General features: G+C 42.1%; 2 protein-coding genes across 2 annotated transcripts; both read right to left on the reverse strand.

The window, feature by feature from the left end:
* Nucleotides 1-9,854: 9,854 nt before the first annotated feature.
* On the reverse strand, nucleotides 9,855-10,828 carry LOC142999629 (snRNA-activating protein complex subunit 1-like). The gene has a single exon (XM_076149251.1). The coding sequence runs from the start codon at nucleotides 10,824-10,826 to the stop codon at nucleotides 9,855-9,857; it is 972 nt and encodes a 323-aa protein (XP_076005366.1). The 5' UTR covers nucleotides 10,827-10,828.
* Nucleotides 10,829-12,196: 1,368 nt separating this feature from the next.
* srp72 (signal recognition particle 72) lies at nucleotides 12,197-20,513 on the reverse strand. Its single transcript, XM_076149092.1, has 19 exons — nucleotides 20,398-20,513; nucleotides 19,287-19,407; nucleotides 18,788-18,908; nucleotides 18,519-18,662; nucleotides 18,313-18,424; nucleotides 18,195-18,226; nucleotides 17,812-17,936; nucleotides 17,475-17,532; nucleotides 17,184-17,315; nucleotides 16,572-16,700; nucleotides 15,699-15,771; nucleotides 15,475-15,539; nucleotides 15,225-15,320; nucleotides 14,767-14,870; nucleotides 14,536-14,613; nucleotides 14,078-14,215; nucleotides 13,928-13,965; nucleotides 13,579-13,738; nucleotides 12,197-13,247 (listed from the first exon to the last, which is right to left on the reverse strand). Exons 1-19 carry the CDS (start codon nucleotides 20,495-20,497, stop codon nucleotides 13,067-13,069), a joined length of 2,007 nt encoding a protein of 668 aa, XP_076005207.1. The 5' UTR covers nucleotides 20,498-20,513; the 3' UTR covers nucleotides 12,197-13,066.
* Between the last annotated feature and the right edge of the window lie 2,472 nt (nucleotides 20,514-22,985).

A 22,985-nucleotide genomic window follows, 5' to 3' on the forward strand; every position in this document is an offset into this window, starting at 1 on the left:
GTGTTTGTGTTTTCTCTGCTGTTGAGTGTTAAGATAAGATATTTTATTTATAACACAAAATGTGACTGTCCCCTTCAGGGAATTGAACCCCAGTGTACCCCATGACTGGTGAAGATACTGTCCTCTATACTAACAAGGAGTGATACTAAATAAAATTGTGAGTCATGGCAGCAACTTACATCTCTGTTGCTCTGGAAGTCTGGGTGGTTCTGTTTGGGCTTGGAGAGCTGAAGCAGGCGCGGTGTGATCAGAGCAGTTTTCACTTTAGACTCAACATGCCAGATGGGACAGTTAGACTCACAGAGAGGTGTGTGAGGAGGCCTGTGAGACCAACACAAGCTCTGTGAATAAACTGTGTTTCTTGCAGGACATATAAAACTCAGCCAATGCAACAATTTCATGTACTGAAGTGATCCAAGCTGTGCGGACATAAAGACAATAAGGACAATATTGTCTTTATGTCAATAAAGAGCACATGGACTCAGATATGCTGCAGTTGTCTGATTTTTGTCAGATATCTTCAAAACAACTGAAAATGGCCTCATGAAAATTATTATATAGCAGTGATATTTCAAATGATTTTTTCTTTAGTTGATATCACAGGTGTCCTCAATCTTATAATCAAGTCTGTCAAATAAACGTCAATCATCATGAAATCAAGGTAAAGGTAAATCAGACCCAGGGAGACCCCACTTTTGAAATAGAACAATATAATGCAGAATGGAGTTTGTGAATATGAATACATTTGGATGGAACAAATGACCAGCTGAGAAGTCTCATTCAGAGCTACAGAAAGCAGTGCAGATTGCAGTGGTTGCCTCAAAAGGGGCCACGAAATATTTGGGTTATGGGTCCCAAAAATGTTGTCCTGGACACAAGACAATATGTTACAGTGAAAATCAACAGCCGAGTGTCACTTCTATTAAATATGGAAAAAAGGTTGGTGGATGCTACTTTTGTCAGTTTCAGCTGGTACCAACACTTTGAGCCACGTCTGTATGATAGATTCCTGGTATCGCCTAGGTTAGTGTGCTTTGGACGGGACTTGATGTGTCTGCAGGTAGGAAGCTGAGGGATCTCATCATTGCTGCACTAGCGACTCCTACTGGTTTGTCAGGGAACGTGCACAGATTGGAACAGGATCTGGATGCCATAGCGTGAGCCTCTCACGTAATTGGGCCATTCCAGTCAGACCTATTTTTGTCCAAGGATGTAATTGGTCAACGTCCATCACACACGACACAGAAATGAAGGTCATATTGGCTACAGGGTAAAATCACACTGAATATTCACTAGCTACGCCTTAGCTACAGTGTGGCGACATCATGTCTCGTGGAGGTATTGCGTAACTGTCACTTTGATACCAAGTTCTATCATTGTACAATCAGTCAGCGATTGAATTGCACATGGATGTTAAGGTCTTCACATATTTCCACAGCATAGCACATCAGTGTGTCAAAACGCCTGCTGCAGACTGGTGTGACAACTGGGAGCCAACTGTGCATGTGTGCGTGTGTGTGTGTGTGTGTGTGTGTGTGTGTGTGTGTGTGTGTGTGTGTGTGTGTGTGTGTGTGTGGGTGGGTGGTTGGGGTGATATGATGCAGAACTAAATCCTCATTCACACATGCAGCCTTACACTGAAATGCTCAGGGATGCTTCCTGCATGGGGGATGTATACGATTTCCAACTGTCCCGTCCATCCTTGACACATTCAGCAATTTTTCTGGGTACCAAATCAATATTTCGACGAGTGAATGTTACCCCATTAATACTTTGCGTTTGCAGCTCTGCCAAACAGACTTCCCCTTTAATCTCAGTAGCTCGGGGTTGAAGTATCTCTGCATCAATGTGACTCATACATTCACTCCACCTCCGCAGCTGCCCTAATATACTCCTCTCTCCCAACCAAGATCTCCCAGTTCACCAAAAACTCTGTTGTTCTTAATACTCTAATGATTTGGTAACAATTCAGGAAACACTGTAATTCGCAAGCGCATCCCCACTGGATCCCGTCCGTAACAACCCCCTGTTCCCTCCCTCATTCTTGGACTCTTCCTTCTCAGCATGGCACCACAAAGGCATACAATGTTTATTTGGCCTGTACTCAGACAGCAGTTTTAACAGCTTCTCCAATCTGTAAACTTTATATAGACTACCTGCTAACCAATTATTTAAGTACTTCCAAATCAGACACTTTGCCTGCAGCAATTTCCAAAAACTTCCCTTCCCCTCCAACTCAACTCATGTGGGAAGACCTGCTTACATTCAAGACACCACTGAGAGGCACCATCTCAAAGATCTATTGTCGCATTCTGGACCTCGGGGACCTATCTAATTTCAAAACATGGGCTGCTTGGGAGGCTGAACTTGAACTCCATCTAGACATAGACTTGTGGGACGAAGTCATACGCAATCTACATACTGTCTCGTCATGTGCTCGTCTCGCTCTCATCCAGTTTTACGGTCGTACACAGGGTCCATTTTTCTAAATCTAGATTGGCTGAAATGTACACAGAAGTAGAGGACAGATGTAATAGATGTTCGAATCCTCACTTTAACCTAAGCCACGTGTTTTTTCTCTGCCCCAGGCTGCACAATCATTGGTCCGGTTACTTCAACACATTGTCTACCATATTGGGAACACAGCCTCAACCCTCTCCTCATATTGCCATCTTCGGTACCCCATCTCACACCAATTTAACACTTTGCAAAAGGAAATTGCCATATTCCCCTTTCTGCTTGCTAGACGCCGCCTGCTTCTGCATTGGAAATCCCTCACTCCTATCTCTATTTCATTACGGCTGTGGGATATGATGTTTTTTCTTAAACTTGAGAAAATCAAGTGCACTATGAGGGGCTACACGGATAAGTTCTATCAGAGATGGCAAACATATCTTTCTTAATTCACAGATCTACAGGCTATGCCAGACCAATGACTGAAAACCTGAACACCGAACAGTTCCTTTTTATTTATTTATTTATTTTATATCCCACGCAGGGTTGTGTGGATGTGTGGTTGTGTGACTGCTGGGTTGGGTCGGTTCTTTGGGTGGGATATCTTCTCTTTGTTGTTTTTTTTCTTCTCATCTTTTCTTCACCACAGCCTATGATGCGACCTGTAGGTTGCTTACACTGCTGTTTGACATCATCCTGTAACAAGTGTACCTATGAGATCATCGCATCAACATCACTGATGCCATCCTGAACTCTGTGTCCACACCTCTCTGCCTATTTCCTATTGTGCCTCAGGGTCTAAGTTCTCCTTTCTCTCTCTCCCTCTCGCTCTGTCTCTCTTCGAGAAAAGTTAAACAACAATGATAATATTAATTATACAACCTTCTATCCTTTTCTCTATGTCTCTTTCCTTTTCCCCCTCTTTCTGTACAAAATCGATCTCCAAAATGTCCCATAACTGTATGTCATGTCAAATGCTTGCTTCAATAAAAATATACAACAAGAAAGGTTTCACTAGAATTCAAGAGGACTTCAGAAGGTTTGAAATCAGTCTGGTGATAGAAGTCACCCTGTGGATATGGTCCTTGTCAAGGCTTTTCAGGATACAGTACTTGGACTTGGAGTAAGCATGACCTCAGAGAAATCTAGTACCTAGACTGCCACACTGGAATTCACTTCAATCTCAGGCTTGTATTTCAGTACAAATCAGTATTAAAACAAAATTCTTTCTCAACATAACTGTTTTGTTAGGTCTTATGAAAACATCATTAACTTATGAAACACATTGCCGCAATCCAAGTTGTGGGTTACTATCATGCACACGATCGTCTTGTCTGGGCAGACACAGATCCCCAAGTCTCATTTTGTTTAGAAAAGTATTTGATTGTTATCTTGCCCCAAAGCTTCAGCTGCTGTGTGTTTTTGTCTGCTTCATGGTTGTGAGGATGTGGTTTGGGTTTTGAGCTAATGAAATGAGGCGATTCCTTTCTGACCACAGGATTGTCATCGTTCAACCTTTCATGAAAACATCATTCAGTGTAATCTGTCTTCGCAAATGACAAAGCTGCAAAATGTTTTTTTTATGTCATCCAAAATATGTGTATAAGTGATTCTCTTTTCCGAGTGCTGAATATGTGCTGGCGCTGCCATGGCCATGATCATGATTTATAAAAAGACTTCTGCGGCTGTCTGCCAGAGTCCCAGGAGTCCTGCACTCAGGACAATGATCTCTATTGTCTCCACTCATTGCTCGCCCGCAGACTGGAACTGAAATAACAGATGTCCAAATTGCACGGAGACAGTTAATTGGACTTGGGTTTCAAATTCCTGTATTTAACTTTATGTTATATTTTGGTGTAATTTGGTTCCTACATCAAATATAGAATAGTGGCTATGGAGTCGTGTCATAAACCTGACATCCATTACGGGTCCACATGGGACACATCATTGTTTTGCAAGAGACAAGTAGGTGGACTGTCAAATCTATATTAGTGTATATATATATATTATATTGTATTTAATGCCTAAGTGATACTTTTAATGGTCAATTTAGACATGATGTGGATGCTTTCATACAACGTATTCATCAGCTTGCAAAATAATACAATATACATACAACTGAAAGGTAAATTTAACAATAAAGAGTACAACAACATCAGTTATTTAGTCTTTTTGGAGACTATCAAGTCAAGTCAAGTCAGCAGTTTTGTGTCGAGTCCACACCACTGCAAACTGGAGAGCTGGCTGTGGTGTGGTGTTGTGTTAACGTACATAATGACAGTGTTGATATGGTGAATACATTTCCACATGACTCACATGTCACTACAACCAAATCTTTAGTGACATGTCAGTAACAGTGATTTTAAATTAGGTTCAAATTTGCTGATTTCTTATGCTTATAGAAATAAATATCTGTTTTTTAAACCAAATCACATAAGCACCCACACAATGACCTCTGCCCCTGAAAAACTGAATACAAGCTTTTCATGTCTATCAACAACACATAACCTTTGACCCCAAAACACTGACTTGTCTTTGCCTGCTTTGGTTGAGCTCAGTTTGCTGTCACTGTACAGGCTGTGCTGGGTGTGTAATGAGGGCTTTACCCTGCTTCCTGGGAGCTGCCACTCCTGCTTCTGGGTGTTGACAAGCGGACAATGTGTTCATAATGGGACGCCTTGGAGGAAGGATCCTGAGTCTTCCTGAAGGAGTTCGCCTCGTCCTTCCTGCAGGAAAATGTGTGTGAGTGTGGAACAAATTTATGCCTGAGGCCAAAACGAGGGGAGCGGATAAGAAAACAATAGCTCCAGCTAATGACAGATATCCCTGCACACCCTGATAACTTTATTCCAATTCATTGTTTTATTCTTTATACATTAATTTGCCTAAATTCTCTGTTTCTTATGATTGTAAATTCAGTCTTGAATTGTTTTTCACAGATGTTCTGATTAAGAGAAGCAGCCTGAGGGGGATCACTGTGGGCACTGGGAGGTTCTGATATGTATTTGTCAATTTGTTGTTGTATGTCAATGAAGTGTGACACAATCTAATAATCAGAAATAACCGATCAAAGTATTTTGTAGTATTTCTTTCTTTCCCATGAATAAAACCTGGTGTATTTTCCAAAACAAAAAAGATTATATATGGGAACAGGGGAAACAGTGAGAAAGAAGTTTCAGATGCGACTGAATAGATTAAACTCATCAAACCAGCAGATTTCTGTCATCTTCAATTCTGGTACAATATGATTTTGCTCCGTCAGCTGCTCTTCCTGTGGGGGCTTCTGATTGAATCACAGCATGAGTTACTGTGCTTTCTGCTGTGCTTTTAATCTGGCAGTCAGGGAAACACACACACACACACACACACACACACACACACACACACACACACACACACACACACACACACACACACACACACACACACACACACACACACACACACACACACACACACACACACACACTAAGAGGCTTATCAAAATCCTTGGTAGCTGTAGTTACCATCACATCTTCTTGTTCACTAATTGATCCGGACCCCAGGGGCGACTATTGCTAATAGTTCATCTGGCAAAGGTCCTGAACATCACTTTGCAGTTTTTCATTTCCTGAGGCAATGAAGCAGCTGTGCCAAAAAGTATTAGGAGGAGACTTCAAAGTCCTTACTTTCTGCCTTCACAAACATTTGTACTTGTGTTGATGCAGCACAATACAAAAAGTTTCTATTCTGGAATAATATCAACTACTTGAGTTCCCGGAAACAAGGCCCAACAGTCCTTTCTTTGCTAATATAAAGCCAGAATCTATTAAAATGCTTTCATATTTTAAATAGAAAATTTTAAAATGTAAAATACTTAAGAATAAATAATAATAAATATTAAATAATTTCTTTATTAATAATTCACTTATGGAGACACCATGATCTACCTGATGTTAACCTGTAACTGTTGGATATGTGTCACAGTGTTATGGTGCCGAACCAGCACTATAGAACTCTTTGACATCATAAATGTTACCCCTGACCCATCATGTCATTTCATCCTCCAGATTCAGATGGATGGTCCCAATCAATCGGGATAACACTGCACCCTTTATATAAGACACATGCCTGATGCTTTTCATTGAGATAGTGTCCGTTTAAGTAATAAAAGCAGTCAAATGCCCCGTTCTGATCTCTGTCCTGCAATATTGAAGAGACTCCTGCACCCAGATCCTGATAGCAAACTGCCTCAAAATCTTGTCTAAGCTCTGTCTTGACCTGATTACCTCACAACAACAAACGTTTTAATTGAAATAATTCCACTGACAGACATAAGGACCAAGTGAAAACAAACTCCCTTAACAGAGGTAGTTACCGTTTTCTAAAACATATGGAGACGTACGTATGTCAGCACTGTCTACTGATGTCACTTTAGAGCTGTGTAAACATTTCTGTGCAGATCTTTCCCGAGAGCTCTGTGAACCAAATCCGTGCTGAATGTTTTGGATGTTAAACGTTTCAACATGCACAAGCACCATAAAGCAGAGAGAGCTGTCCTCGGCCTACAAACAGCCGCCTCATGTCTTTTTGATAGAGACATCAATACTGGTCCGGGTGCAGCCTGGGTACAGTTACCTCCACTGGTCCTCCCATGCTGAGAAGTCCCTTTTGTTCCTGGCCAGGTGTTGGATTCTAGCCGATGGAACGGCTACAAGTGCCGAAGCAGAGACGTGCCTGATTGGCTCACTGATCAATCAAAACACAAAGCTTCCAATAAATTTCAAAACACAGCAGACATGGGATGAGAAAGATGTTGGTTCAGACACAAAAGAAATATTTTCCAACTGGGCAATTAGGAAATGAAAGCCTGATACTTTTCTATGGTCCAGTACAGCCTCTGTTTCATTTTCCATTGTTTTGCCCTGAAACTACACATTCAGCCTGCCAGACATCTGCTTTTCATTATCTCATTTGGGGAAATTGCTTTCAAGGAAGGAAGCAGACCACAGACAAAGGCTCCTGGCTTTCTTGAAGTCAATTTCACACTGGATCAATGAAAAAACATACTATTTAATTGGATGTAATATGTAGAAAACATGATTTTGACCCAAAGTACTTCTTGGTCTTCTTACACAACTGCGTATAATGAGATTAGAAAGGTGTTTCTTAATATAGAGGTTAGACATATAGGACTACTCACCAAGGAGTGGTGGCCCAAACTGTTTTTGAGGTTTTGTGCTGCGCCAATTCCAAGATTCTACAAAAACAGAGCATTTCCATGAACACAAATCAGGATATTGAGGATTTCTGGGACTTTTGGCTGCGGAGAAATAAATGATCGCAAGTATGTTTTCCTCACAGTTCAGGTTTTTGTTTTGAACCTTCTGGCTGAGCTGCACCATGCATATAAACATGGTTTGAAACTCTAAACCTTACTGTGGATCACTGTGCCAAACTTTTAAGACGTGACTGTGGAAGGTTTGTCTGTGTGTCATCCCATTTTCTTAGAGCAGCTTTTCATTATGTAACTCAACATCAAAATGAAACATTCTTCAGAACAAAGATAATAGTCAGGATTAAGAAACATCTGATGTGTTTACGCTAAAGGAATTCACAAAAATGGTTTGCACCTGTTTGATGGACAAAATCTGGACTGAATCCCTGCAAGAAATAACAAGAAACCTTTTATTATTATACACTTGAATCTATTTGCATACAAGAATTGTTCAACCTACCCTGTTTTCCAGTGACCATCTTAACTTGCAGCAGCCGGCTGGATGTATCACCTTGCTTCCTTTTGCTGCTCCTGTTGTTGCTATGACAGCAGGAGTCCATAGCAACCTATTCCGCACGTGAGGACTCCCTGAAACTGGAGTATGCCTGTTCCACCCTTCCCCGCTGTGTCAAGACCTCTAGTGCAGAATGCTAAAAGTCTAAAAGTCAGTCATCAGTGGGGGGCGGCTGCTGTTGCCCTTAAAATGTTTAATATTTATGTGCTTTGTTCTGGCCCATTCTGTACTAATCCCAGTGGCTTACACAATTAATATATCTTTCCCTTGTTTTTACAGCCAGCAAACTAAAGTTGTTGATCTTGTTGTCCAGAGGGATATGGTAGACAGGGCTTGACCAGTTTGCAATGTCGGACACACACTGTAAGTAGGACCACGTGTTGTTTGTTCATACACTATGGGAAGCTTCTACACAGATATGGTCGCCATATAAAAATGGTATATGTACCAGATGATACTCAGTGTGCAGGGATATGCTGTTGTGGTGGTGTTACATATCACGCTAAAGATGTTTCTGAAGAATAGATCATGTCACACTCAGCAGTCAACAAGAATGACATCAGTGAAATCGTTCTCAGGAGAATTGATACTAGTGGAGGAACAGTCTTTGGTGATAAACAAGTCTGTTACTATGCAGAGTTGCTCCTTTGTTGCCCAACAGTGTGAGACTGGAACCAACAGAAGCCTGGAGAGCATCAGCAGGTACAGGTAGACCAGCCAGAATGCCAACAGTTGACAACACTGACACCCTGTGGCTGCTTTCTGTATTGTATATCAGAATACTTGAGCCGCAGCTTTGATTCTTATTCAGTTTGATCGTTTGTCTGTGGTTAAGGTTTGAATTTTGTTATGTAATCGTAAACAAAAAGGTAAATGAAGGAAATCCAGGCAGGAATTATGATAAGCAGATATTAGGGTTTGTTGCCCTCTAAATTCAGCTTTTCACAAGTCAGTTTGTCATGTCCAAGCTTCTAGCTGTGAAAGGCTGGATGACAAAGAAATGTACTGCTTGTGTATGTTAGTGAGATCGAAATGTTGAGGCCAAAGAAACAGAGATTGAAACTTCAGAACCTTAATGGTTAATTTTGACAACAGCCCCATCTGATGCTCGGAAAATCTTTGATGTTGTGAATGGATACCAGCTGCTCACAGATCAGCTATTTACCAGCTGCGGGGCTTAAAATTACATACTCAGTTTAAAGTACTTATACTCTGAGAAAAATCCTGGCGTGTTGCTCTTTTCTGCAGACTATAGATGTTGTGCATATAGACAAATGGCTTATGTGTGCAATTTTCAAGAAGTGAAAACACAAATGTGTGATAATTATGCCATACATTTATTAACTTAATTAAGGATTCATTTTCAGTACTTATGTAACCACAAAGTAACTGATGAAACAATAAATCAACTAAAATCTACAAATTTAACAATTTTGGGTGACAAACCCTCAATCCCCTGCAAGAACAAATAGTCCTCCAACTCTGTTGGCAGCTCCAGTCGGACCTTAGTGCAGAGCTGTGAACAAAATACTCCTTCCTTCCCTCCCATTATGGCCTGTAGGGTTCTAACTGGTTGGTCTTCACCTGTTTTGGGGCACTCAGGATCCAAGGCTGAGGGTTGCTGGCCTCCTATGTCACACTGAGGCTCTGGCAGGTTCTGGCCCGAAGAGTAGGAGGCCTCTTTCGCTTAACAGCAGTGGTCTCCTGGTATTGTTCCACTCCTGAGCTAGAAGAGTCCACCGTCTCTGCCTGCCGATGCCTCCGTGACTTGGACATTTCTGGGAAGCTGCTGTAGCTTTTTTGCTTGATGGAGGAGAGAAGCTTGGCCCTGCTAACCTCAACCCTATCTGGCTTTGCCCCATCATCTTTGGATTTTTTCTTCTGGTCATGCTGCGGGAACATTTTCTCCTGCCACTGGATGAAACCCAGAGTGCAGTCTTTCAGACGCGTGGCTAAGTCTCCATGGATCATAGCGATGTCACTTCTGACCTTGCCGATGGCCTCCTTCATCCCCTGGTACTGCCTTTGGATGTGGGTCAGCTCCTCCAGCACCTCTATAGAGATTAGCTCCTGGGGTCCTGTGGTCCTTCCCAGAAACTCTGCACACATTGGTTCCTTTTTTGGATGAACCTGCTTTTGGAAGGTGAGGAAGTGTTGAATGGCAGTGTAGTGTATGGCTTTGGAGTTAATGAGCTTCTGTAATATGTAAACCACATCAAGGTGCCCAGCGGCAGTAGAGTCATTGAGAAACTTCTGAACATGCTCCCAATCCTTCAGAGCAAGTCTGATGTTCACTGGCAGTGGAGAAGATTGTGTGTGGTAAAATCCATAAATCAAGTACAATCCACCTACACGAATGGTGTAACTGTACGGTGGCAGGAAGTACTTCACGGCTGTGGTCATGGCGATTCTGCAGAACCTCTTTGCTTCACTCAGTACTGGAAGACCCAAGAAGACATCAGAGAAGCTCATCTCCCTCCAAACGGCTGTAAACACCTCATACCTCACCGAGTCCATCTGTTGGAAACGGCTCAACAGTTCCTCCACATCTTCTGTCAGCGGCTCCCAAAAGGTATCTGAGTAAAGAGGCAAAATTGGCATGTTGTCCTCCAAACTGGAACTCTCTCTGAAGTGCGGCTGAGACCAGGTGGATCTGTGTGTCAAATTTTGAAGGAAGCACTGCCCCCAGAGCAGCATTACCAACCGATCGTCAGGGGAAGTTGCTACAGGCAGGTGGGTTTGTTGCTAAAAGTTGCTAAATGAAATTGTGACGTCATTGTGAAGCATACACAATGGCATCACTCAAATTGACTGGCCATCTCAAGTATGATTTGAAATGTGTTAGTTCAGATTTGTTTAAGTTAGAGAGGATATTTAGATAGTGACAGAATCCACTTCATTTCCCTGACAAAATTCTTTACAAACACTACTTTAGATTGCACATAGTCTTAAGTATTGATCACGGATACAATTCAATCAACAAGATCCACTAATAATGACACTGAAGACACCTTTTTATAGGAACGTGCACCTCTCCGCATTATGAAATCCATTTACAAAGTCTGTTGATTAGCAGCATGCTGATACCAATTTAGCCTGATTGCTGGGTTTCCATTTTTTCAAGCCAGTTTCCCCAAACAAACACCTGTATGAACACTTAGCAAAGGTCCTATCAAGCCATTTACTGGTGGGGAGATAATGAAGGAGTCCAAGTTTGCAGCTGTGCAGACTTTGCTAGATGTTGCAAAAAGATGAATTTAAGGGGAAAATTAGGCAGATTAGCTCCAACAGCATGTAGAAGATCTCAAGAATAGGATGAGGACCCTTTACACCATGCAGGGGTTAGCAGGTTAAATCAACAGTCAGTGATAATGCCCAGCTTTGTTGTTTGTAAGACTTTACAATGCAGAGGATGATTTCTGGAAGGAGGGATTTCTGTGATGACCTTTTAGGTTTGACAGCACTGGCAACGCACACAAGAGGGAATCATAATAGGTAGTGGGTGTGTGTAGTTAGAGGATTGTGGAATTTGTTTTTGTACAGTTTTTGTTCATTTGTTCACAAAAAAAGCTATGGGTTGTTTGTTTGTGTAATTTTGGTATGATTCTGCTCTTTATTGGTGTTCTTCAAATGGCTTTACATGGTCTTAAAGTCACCCAGAAATGCAGTAATTGCATGGGGCTCTGTATTTTCTAAACCCTAGCTACGGCCCTGTAACTACCCTTAATCCACACTCCTGAGAAATGCAATCCACAACAATCTCCATTTTTTAATTGAGTTGGTGCTTCCTAGACTAATCACACCTGATGAAGCTTCTCTGGTGGGTTGGTAGGTTAGATACTGTGCAGGTGCAATGAACACTATACATGCTCATGGTGGTCTTTTCTGAATCATTTGTCCTTTCAAGCACAAAGCTCCTTTGTTTGAACGCCCTTCAATATGAAACAAGAACAAAAGAGACATGCTGCTGCTGTTGTTGTTGAGGTTTTATTAAGACTGGCCAAAGAAGTTGTATTCCTCATTTCCCAAAACATGCATGTGACAAATTTTTTTTTGTAAATGTTGCTCAACCAGATCAATAAAGTTCTCAAAAATAAATATTCAACTTTGCAACCAGCCACTATTATTTAGAGAACTTTTAACAGGGGGGCGACAGATTGACAGTAAAGGGAAAACAAAGAAAGTTCGGCCCACAAACGCAGTGTGGCACTCCAAGACTGCAAATCTTAAAAAGCATTCCCCTCCAAATTGAAAAACTTCAAGGTATCTTGCAAAAGTAGTTGTGTAGAATGAAATTCTGAAATACCAATAAATTAAAATTTATCAGAACTAAATTAAAAAGTCAAGATGACACAAAGGAATTTGATCTTAAGGCCATCCTGGTCCTGTGACGTGTCCAAGTTTGCTTTTCCTGTGTGGAGCCACGCTAGTAAAATGTTCTTTTCGCAGTATTACCCTGACCCCAAAAGGTCACGACTCCAATAACAGTATTAACATAAAAACATCAACTTTTTGCAGAGCAACCTAGAAGTTCATTTAAGTGGGATTGCCCTGAAAACAATCAAATCGGATCCATTTGTAATGTTTGCAGGGTCATCCTGACAGTACCACACACAAAAATGAGATGTTGAGCCATTTTCAATTGTACCTTTAAAAACAACATGTTAGATCCGAAAGAGTAAAAGGGGGCTTCTACTTTTATACATTTAAGTGATTGGCCATTATTAAAAAAACAAACAAACTTGAAACATAAAAATGCAAAGCTGATTAATGAGTGACTCTTGGCCTCAGATGTTTGTGTATCCTGTGGCCCCTCTGTATCATCTGTTGCTTTTCTTCCACTACCAGCCTCCTTTGCCTCCTTTCTTCTTCTTCTGTGGTACCTTCTTGCGCGTGGCCCCCGAGGATGCAGGTTTCTGCTGGCGTGGGGGGACCACGTTGCTTGCGGTGGCCGAAGCCGAGCCAGATGCAGACCCCGGCCTGGGAGACGTGGGGGGGCTGCTGGCCGTCTTACTGGCATCCCTGGGGACAGATTAAGAGACAAAATGAAGACGGAGGGAAAAGTTTGTTCTCCGGGTTCTATATCTTCATCCTCAAACACTCATCATCTGAACTACAGAATTTTGAGCTGATACAAGGTGAAATACACAGTTGTGAGGTGAACCTGTGAGGTGAACTTTTGTACAGAAAGACTGGAAACCCGAATGAAATCTCTGGTGTTTTTTCCATCATTACTGGGGTCGATCACAGGATTTTGATTCCACAACATGAAGGTAAAATGAGAGTGGCCGGCTGGGCTCACAGGCGGTACGGACATGCATGTGATCCAGACACACAGCAGCATGCTACTTACAGCTCAGCTGCAGCTCCTGCCATGGCTCCCTGTGTTCCTTTGCCTATCTGCTCCTTCTTCTTTCCCTTCTTCTTGCCTCTGTAGTAGGTACGCTCCCTCATAGGCAACCATCTCTCGGGATCAGGGGTCGCTTTAGGGTCACAGTTTTTGGGCAGCTTGCCTAAAAAAGATCAGGAGAGATTTCAGCACAGTGTGTAAGTGAACATCAAAAACAATGGGACAGTAAATAAGGAATATAATAAAGTGTTTCTCCTGCTCTGGTGCTCTTGTGTGCGTTGAAGGCGGTGGTCAAGACATTTGGAACAAATACAATTTAATCCAATACAAGAAGAGCATTTACTGCATTTACCTTTCTTTTTCTTCCTTTTCTTCTTGAGCTCGCCTTGGCTGGAAGGAGAACAGAAGGAGAACAGAGGAGGTGAATGTGAAGCCATAACCTCCAGAGCGTGTAGATCTTAAGAGTAGACGACCGTCAAAGTGAGAGTGATGAGAGCTTTACCCCGGTTCTTTGGGAAGGTTTTCTCCCGTCACCTTAGCAGCCTTCTTCCTGACGTAGTTGGCTCCGGGGGAATTCTCCAGCTCGTCCACGTCCACGTTGAACGCCATGGTGTCCGGGGACGGAAGGTGCTTGCTGAGGCTGGACACAAACGCTAAGGATGTATGTTTTAGCCTGATTGTAATGTTGGTATTGGCTATTCGAACTCATCATGAAAGGTGTGTAATGTATCAATTTGGAGGTGCAAATGTTAAACCTGGCATCATGCATGTGTGTAGATTTACTCCAATAACACACAGAACTACTGAATACTGGAATGTTAGTTGATAATAATTTTTGATTGACAATTACTGAGGCTAAGTTAGATCATCTCTACTCTTTAATATCATTCCAGATGTTGGATCAGATCATGTAGTGTTTAATATTTTCTTTATGTTCCGTTTTATAGAGTTTAAGGATACGATTTGGCTTTATCTGTGTCCACCAGTGAGTACGCTGAGATGAGTTGTGCCAGAGTGTGGACGTCGTTGGTGTTTTGCCTACATCAGATATAAAGAGAGCACAGAAAATCACGTTTAGTTGATGTCATGGAAGAGCATGCAATTGATGCAAATTCGGAAAAATCATCAGCAAAAGGATGTGTGACACACTGGCTTCTGGAGTAGATGAAGCTTCTGCAGAGCCGTACTCACTTCCACAGCTGCTCCAGATCACTGATGGCCTCTTTCTTACGTCCGTACTTCAGCTTGAAGTTGGCAGCTTCTCTTACAAGGGCCAAGTGCGAAGAAGATCCAGGCTAGTAGAAAGAAATGTGTTCATTACGCAGAAGAAAATTGCAATTAAACACCAGAAAACACTTTGTTTTATGATGTATTATATAAATGACACTACTGATAAATACTGGCTAAGAAAGGTTTTGTCAGACCAGCTTATTTCTATTTATTCAAAATAAACTGAAAGTCCAAAATCAATGACTTCACCTTCATGAACTAAGTTGAACTACTATTGTATTTATTGTGACAGGACAAAAGGAAGTAGTTTTATTCAAGCGAACATGCCACAGATTACATGTGCTGTATATTGTGTCTACGTTCTCTATTCTACAATGTTTAGGTATGAAAGATAACATGTTGACATGTTACATACAGACCTGCTCAGACTGGTAGTGTTGAATAGCTTGGCTGAAAATGTCGATGGCGCTGTCGATGTCTTCTTCGTGGGAGTACATGGTTACCAGAGCGGATATCTTTGGAGTCGGGGACAGAGCAGGTGGATGAGATGCCAGTCAGCAAGATCAATCGATGCGTTTGACATAAGTTACTAGGGAGAGGCTTTAAGCATAGTTTCAAAACAAAACTACAGAAACTATTCCTTGCATTGCAGCGTCTGTTCACACTCACCATCCCTGATTTGTGCTTGAACTCTTCAATGGACTTCAGGATGTCACAGGCTTTGGTTACATGACCTTAGGACCAAAAGACAAACTCTTAATGACTGTCCGCTCAAATCTACACGTAGATCAAACTCATTCAGCGTTCATATCTATGGGTAAGGCAGTAACCTGAGATGAAAGGTGCATCTATCTGCATGCCATGTTATTAGATCAACCAAATAAGAGCCGTACCTTGTACTAAGTAGAGTTGTGCCATTGTCAGTTTGATCCCTGATGCACTCTCTGGATGCTGCTCTGAGAATTGCTGAGAAACAAAAGGCAAAAGCCGTTAGTGAGGTCATCTGATGCAAACCACTCACTGCACACACATTACGTCACACAGATCAATCAGAGACTTTTCGGCTTTTTATAGAAAAGCACACTTAAAAGACTACAGAGATCTATTAAGTTTGATCATTACTGATTATCACGGCGGAAAGACGTTCAATACTGCAGTTAAATCTTATACTATACTTCAGCCACTCTAACAGATTCATTTTTAATTCCTAATGGCCATAGTTATGTCGTCTGGCACAGTGCCCAGACTGGCTGCTCCTGGTCCCAGTGCGGTTCTTCAGACGCTCTTCCTGTCTATCACAGTCATAAAACCAATGAGCTCCTCTGGCTCACAAAACAGGCAACAAGCCAGCACCCATCTCTGACCTGGCATTTAAGGTGGCATGGAGAGATAAGCTAAGATTGTTGAAGCTTCTCTGACACTATGGGAGTGTGTGCGCCGGCCTGACAGGTGAAGCTTCGGCAGTGGCTTAGTTTGTCTGCCCACGCCACCACCAGATGTAACAGACAATTCTTTATTACATCTTTGAAGGTCAGTCCTACTTTTAAAATACATCAACAATGACTATTTTATTAAAACGGGTTGTCCTGATTTATCTTCCGTCATAAACAGAGACACAGAAAAAAGCAAACAAATGTCTGTGTCCCATAAAAGATCACAAACTGAGAAATGTTAATCCACAGTGTGTGTGTGTGTGTGTGTGTGTGATAGTACTGTGTGTGCATACATGTTGCGATGTGCTTGTGTTGGTGGTTCTGTGGTTCTACCTGCAGCAGCTCTGTGGCCTTGTTGTGCTGCTTCTCCTTGCACAGCTGAGCGACCTGGATCAGGACCGGCCGTGGGTGACCCGGGTTCTGAGACTGGAGACTGGAGGACAATTTTCTGCACTGGTCAGCCTGGAAAGGGAAACCAGCAATGTGAAGAGATGGAATTTCAGATACAGGGAAAGTCAGGAATATAAACTCACCAAACCCAAACCCAATCCCTAATGCATCCTTTGGGCGGTATGACTCCAGAGATTATGAATCAGTTTCCTCATATAACTACTACTGTAAGATACAACCCATTACCCGGATTGACTTCCCTTTGTCCCCCTTTGATTTCATTTCACTGTGTCCTACAAAATAGTCAATGAGTTTCCAAGAGCAAAGCACAAAATGGAGTAGACGACTCTATTCTGATTGTTTATCTGTACAAAAATGGCAGAAGAGGCAGACATGGACAGACATTCACTGCTAATTTTGTGAGTTGTTAAATCAGAGGAACCAGTGAGGGGACAGCAGTAGAAAGGTTTGCTTTTAGCTGTGGAAACATAGGCTGTGCTATGATGTAATCTTGTTGTTGTGATTGCATCAGTAGCCTGTCAGCTCCAGTCTCACCTGGTTAGTGTACATGGCCAGGAGCGCTTTGTTGAAGTCGATGGCCTGCAGCTGTTTCTTGGCTAGCTTGTATTCGACATCTTCAGCGCTCGTCAGTTTCACCTTTTTCTTCGAGTCGAACACGTTTTGGTCCTGTGAGCGCAGAGAGCATTTAATTTAATCGACCAAAACAAAAACAATGGGCTGCAGAGGGTTTTACTTGAAATACGTCGCTTGGCTGTCAGGGAAGGCGTCCAAGATGTGTTATGCATTTAAATGTGCTTTCATTTGGAAAGCTTGTTTTCCACCCACCTTGTTAATAGTGATGATGTTGTTGGCAGTCACAGCAAGCAGGCCCACATCCGAAGGCCTGGAACGAAATCAGACAATTACAACTAAATAACAAAGGTCTACCTGCGACATTGAAAAAAAAGATACCCCTGAGAAATACTACTAATATCTGACACACACACACACACACACACACACACACACACACACACACACACACACACACACACACACACACACACACACACACACACACACACACACACACACACACACACACACACACACACACACACACACACACACACACACACACACACACACACAGTTAATCAGACGAGCTAAACCCTGCACTCACTTCAGCTTGATAACCTGGTTGTAGAGCTGCAGCGCCTCCTCTGTCCGACCTTGTAACTGCATGATGTAAGCCATCTGAGAATGGATGACGGCCAGCTCGGACTCGATGTCCTCCTCTGTCACATCCTGCAAGAGACAAACCAGCAACGTCAATAATTACTAACAACCAGCGCTCAATATGACAGGAAGTCACAGGACATCATATCTCCTCAAATGAAAACATTGTGATCCCTTATCAAACATATCAATATTTTGCTGTTTCTTATTAACTCAAAAACCCCAAACTGTGTATTTGTGATAATACAAGAGACACAATAAAACACCCTGAAAATGAATGAAATTTAACAGGTAGACACTTCATTATTCAAGAAAACAAACACTTACAGAATCTTCTGCCAGTGAAGCTCTGCAAAGCTCTGAAAGAGACAACAACCAGTCAATGTCTGTTTAACAATGAGTGAAAACAGTGACAACAGGGAAGGTGGAGCCCTACAGTACTGACCCTCTGCCTGTAGAAGTTTATTGAGGGCCTCCGTAAGCTTTCCCTGGCCAATCAGAGTGCAGGCAGCGTTATAGCACAGCTCGTACGTCGACTCAGGGAGACCAAGATCCTCCTGCAGAGAGATGAGAAACAGAGACACGTTAAAACCTCAATCAAAAAACAAACCACTTCCAAAAAACGTGTAAAATCAGTAAAGGCCTGTTTACCGTTGAGGCCTTCTCCCACTGACTCATGGCGGCCACGACAGCAGCCAGGTTGGTCTTCCTCTCCTCCTCATACTCATCCTGGGAGTTTCTGATCAGATCTGTGTAGACCGACTTACAATCATCGTAGCGCTCCAGTCTGTATAACTAGCCAACGACAAGAGAGAATATCAGTCAGGAGACCTTCTCAAGGCCAACATATTGGTCCAGTTGATGAGGACCGCCTTTTATATAGATTTTCATACACTGTACTCAGGTGAAACGCCACTCACCACTTGACCGTAGAGCTCCTTCAACTTGTCCGTCTGTTCCGGAGCATTCTCGATGGTCTTCAGAGCACTTTCCACTCTGTTCAGCCGATACTCGCAGTAGGCCTTTTCAAACAAAACATCACTGAGGGAAAACAGACATAAAAAAAGGTTTGAAATCGAGGAACGCCACAAAACAAAAGGCTTTGATTTGGTTTGTTTACTATTCTCATATGTGAAAGAAAAATAAATAAATTCACGTACACAGTTTGATTAAACAGGGACTAAGGCAACAAATCTAAGTCTGCTTGCTCAAAGTAACAGAGACCGAATCATATTGAAAGACTACTTGGCCTTGGCAGAGGTATGGTATTCCTAGTTCAAGAAGAGTGCATATCTAGTGCTTCCTAGTTCAGGCATATAATGATGTAATTGTCTTACTAATACAATTACTATGAGTGCTTTATACAGAGGTTAAAGGATAATCAGAGAAAGAAAACCACAGGTAAGTCATAGAGTTTACCTTCCAAGCACTTTAGAGTGTGTGTTCATGACATTGAGTGCCTCTTTGAAGGTGCCGTTCTGAATATGGCAAACTATTTTACAGTGCAGGGCCATCAGATCATCCTTGTTTTCATGGAGAACTGAAAGAGAAGGTCAGAGACACAATTCAGCAGATCAATAAAGAATAAAGATAATGAGAAAATAAAGGGATTTTGAAACAGGGAACCCAAAATTGCAAACATTCCTATGATTTGATAACATTACTCTGGGAATTCACTGCCTTCTGTCTAGGTTAGCAGCGAGTGTTCCTTAGAGTTAATTAGTGATTAGAGCCTTCGTTTAGAAAAGCACACATTAACAGGATAACATCATTGATTGTCCCTGCAAATGCTGCATCATAAAAATGTAACTTTAATAGAAACTGTCAAAATCTTGTAGGAATTTCAATCCTGAATGAGAACTGTTTCTCCAGCAACAAACCAGTGAAATGGAGTAGTAGTAGATCGGTTCCAACACGTATATATCGTATATTCAAAGACATATAGATAAGCCAAAAAGGAAAACAATTTTTTTTCTCTACAGTTTAAAAGGACCATATTGTTAATATTCTTCTAATATATTTTTTAGTTTATATTTAATATAGAATCCGTACTACAAATATAAGCAGCATTATGGAATTTAATTGACTAACTTTAGATGATTTATAGTTGATGTCAATAAATAAGGTTGACATTTATCACACAGCAAATTTTACAGGTCTGAATGTAAAATATGCCGACCATCACTGCAGGGAGGCTGAAGTCACCGGATCACATGGACACTGGTTAAACCACAACACTGTCTAGGGACACGTCAGTAGTCAGCAAAAATGGCATTTCTGGGCCCATTATCACTAATTCTACCCAACACAAATCACACCGTGGATATGTCTAAAGTTGGTCGTATTACCGATGTACGCAGTGATGAGAAGTACTTTGCAACAGAGTTAATTTGTGTTCTGAAATATCGCTCGTGTTAGCTTAGCCACATGCTAACAGCTGGTCCTAACTTATCCCGTACACCGCCGGGTGACCGAACCAAGGCAGCACCGGTATAATTTCGCACTAACGTAACTGAAAAGGCGTTCCTACTTTTATTCAGAGCTTTCAGGGCTCTTATGTAGTCTCCATTCTGTCCGCAGCGGTTTACTTCAGTCCACAGCGAAGGCACAGACACCCCTCCGCTCGCCATTTTCGCTGCATGGATCCGCCAGAGACGGAAGTATTGGATGTACGCTTCCGGATCAATTATAGAGGTTTTACTTTATGCTTTAATATTACAATATGCAGTATAATACATACGATATAACTAATCTAAGTGTAAATATAAATCTTGAACTAAAAACAAAATTGAAGCAAAAAAAAAATCTGCTTATGCTTTATTTTTTTTTAGCTTTACTGTAAGTTATAGAGTAGAGGGCTCAGAGATAGATGGAAAATAGCTTAATTGAAGAAGTTTGTCTGGAGCAGGACCCTCAAGCCCACAATACTTAGGGCAATCTGGACACCACTGTTTCACTGACCAGGATCAAAAGCAACTCTTGATCTGGCCATGCATCGCACCCTGGGGGAAGCAAAAGCCCACATTCATGTGCCTCATCAGAATCAGAATCAGAATAGCTTTTATTGCCAATTAAGTTTACACTTGAGAGGAATTTTTTATGGTTATTGGTAGTCGGCCACCCCAATAGACTGACCACGTGGCCTAGAAACGCTGTCTCCATCTCTAGCTGGTGGTACTTGAGACGCTGTTAACTCAGGCAGAAGCACCAACAGGGGCCACACTTTCAGCTGCGGAGAGGTCTGCTGGCGGCTGGGGGTGACGAACACCCGGACAGCGCATGGTGGAGAGCTTTAATCGTACACTAGCCAGCATCAGCCTGGGCCTAGCAGGCGAAGCTGTGCACCACCTGGAAGGGTCTGGAAATATTCTGTCTCTCTGCGCTCTTGAATCTCTGGAATCCCAAACAGCAAATCCACTGCTGTCCTAAGCTCCTGCCCTAAGATGAGGGCGTGCATTGGACTCCTGGCTGGACGCCTGCACTGCAGTCCGATATGACTACAGGCCTGGGGCAGGTGATGGTATAGAGGGGTGTCAACGATTAAGGTCTGCTGGGGCAAGACAGGAGCTTACATAAATAGTATAAGCAGTCCTTATACTAGTGTCGCTGGTGCCTGCCAGTAAGGATAGCGAGTGGGGTATCCATGTTATGATTAAAGCCCTCCAACATGCGCTGTGTGGATCTTCCTCACCCCCAGCAGCCGGCAGACCACTGTGTTGGCGGTACTGTGTAGATTACAGGTGCCTCAACTCATCTATGAAAGACTCTTACCCACTTCCCCGCATCCACAACACTTATGGATTGGATTATGTATTGGATGGATTAAATATTATATTACCGGCCCAGCTAGTTCAGTTCCCTTGACCTGCACAGTGGTTCCTGGCGAGTGGAACTGGCCCTTGGGGAGTTTAACACAAGTAAATGTTTTCGTGTTAAATGATTAGAATACGCCGTTCTTGCATGTTGTTATTTCTGTGTGATGTTAGAATGTGTTTAAATCTTTATCTTGTCTTGTCTTGTCTTGGTGTGGTCCAATTGTTGTGTGTGTCTACATGCATTTGAATAATGTGAGGCTCCAATTTGCAACCTTCAAGTGTTGTTGTCATTCTTTCAATTGCAAAGTTCACAACAGTATACTGTATATTGCCAGTAGAATAAATGAAGTAGAAGTAAATACGGTGTGAACACAAATCCAATCAAGGATTATTCGTAAAAAATGATTCCCAAAATCAGAACAAAGCAAGCCAACCACAGGTCTGAGTACAGCTTCAATTTGCGTATTTTCTGAGTACAGAGTTGTTTGGGGTGAGATCCCCTTGAATGTTTTTTCATTCAAGGAGAGTTTGTCTTCAAGGAGAGGCAGCTGGACTTGCTTGAAAGGCTTGAAGAGGTTTAACCTTTCATCCAACAGGCTTCTTCAGTTCTGACAGACTGGTGGGGATTCCCATGATTTAACCTCGGTGGAGTTGTTGTCAGTTTGAGTATCCACAAGCTTTAAGAGCATTCTTTAAGTGTTTGTGTTCCTTTTTGGCCTGGGCACTTGTTGGCACATTATCTGCCCGGTGTTGCAGGGTTCGGATGACTCCTAGCTCGTGTTCCAGTGGGAGTGAGAATCGAAGAGTAAGTATTGGTCTGTGTGAGTGGGTTTCCTGTATACTTCTATGTGTTTGTCACAGTCCAAAATGGCCAAGCTGTTGTTCTTGACCTCCTCTCGTGCAGCCTTGATGCTCCTGTCCACTGAGTAGAGTAGTAGTGTTCTATGAAGGCTTGTACTTCTCTGGGTTTTAAGTATGACGCATGTGTCGTCCACATATGTGAACCAGTGGCTTGGTGTTATTCCTCTCAAAGAATCCCATTAAATCACCCATCAAAATTTCCAACTTCAAGACAACTTCAGAACACTATTCCAATAATTTAAATTTATACGGACGTTTTTCAATGTTTACAGTCACTACCTTCCACATGTACAATTGGGATTTGAACCCACTATGTACACAAGATGAGGTGAAATGCTGCATTTCCATTGGCTGTCACTATGCTCAGATAAACTAGAAAAAAATCCTTTGCTCTGCTACATTTTAATGGCTGAGATGAATAAAGTGTTGAAATGTACGTATG

The sequence above is a fragment of the Genypterus blacodes genome, unplaced genomic scaffold (assembly GCF_046128005.1).
Source record: "Genypterus blacodes isolate CSIRO-AG114 ecotype Tasmania unplaced genomic scaffold, CSIRO-AGI_Gbla_v1 ptg000044l_1, whole genome shotgun sequence".
NCBI classification, from domain to species: Eukaryota; Metazoa; Chordata; class Actinopteri; order Ophidiiformes; family Ophidiidae; genus Genypterus; species Genypterus blacodes.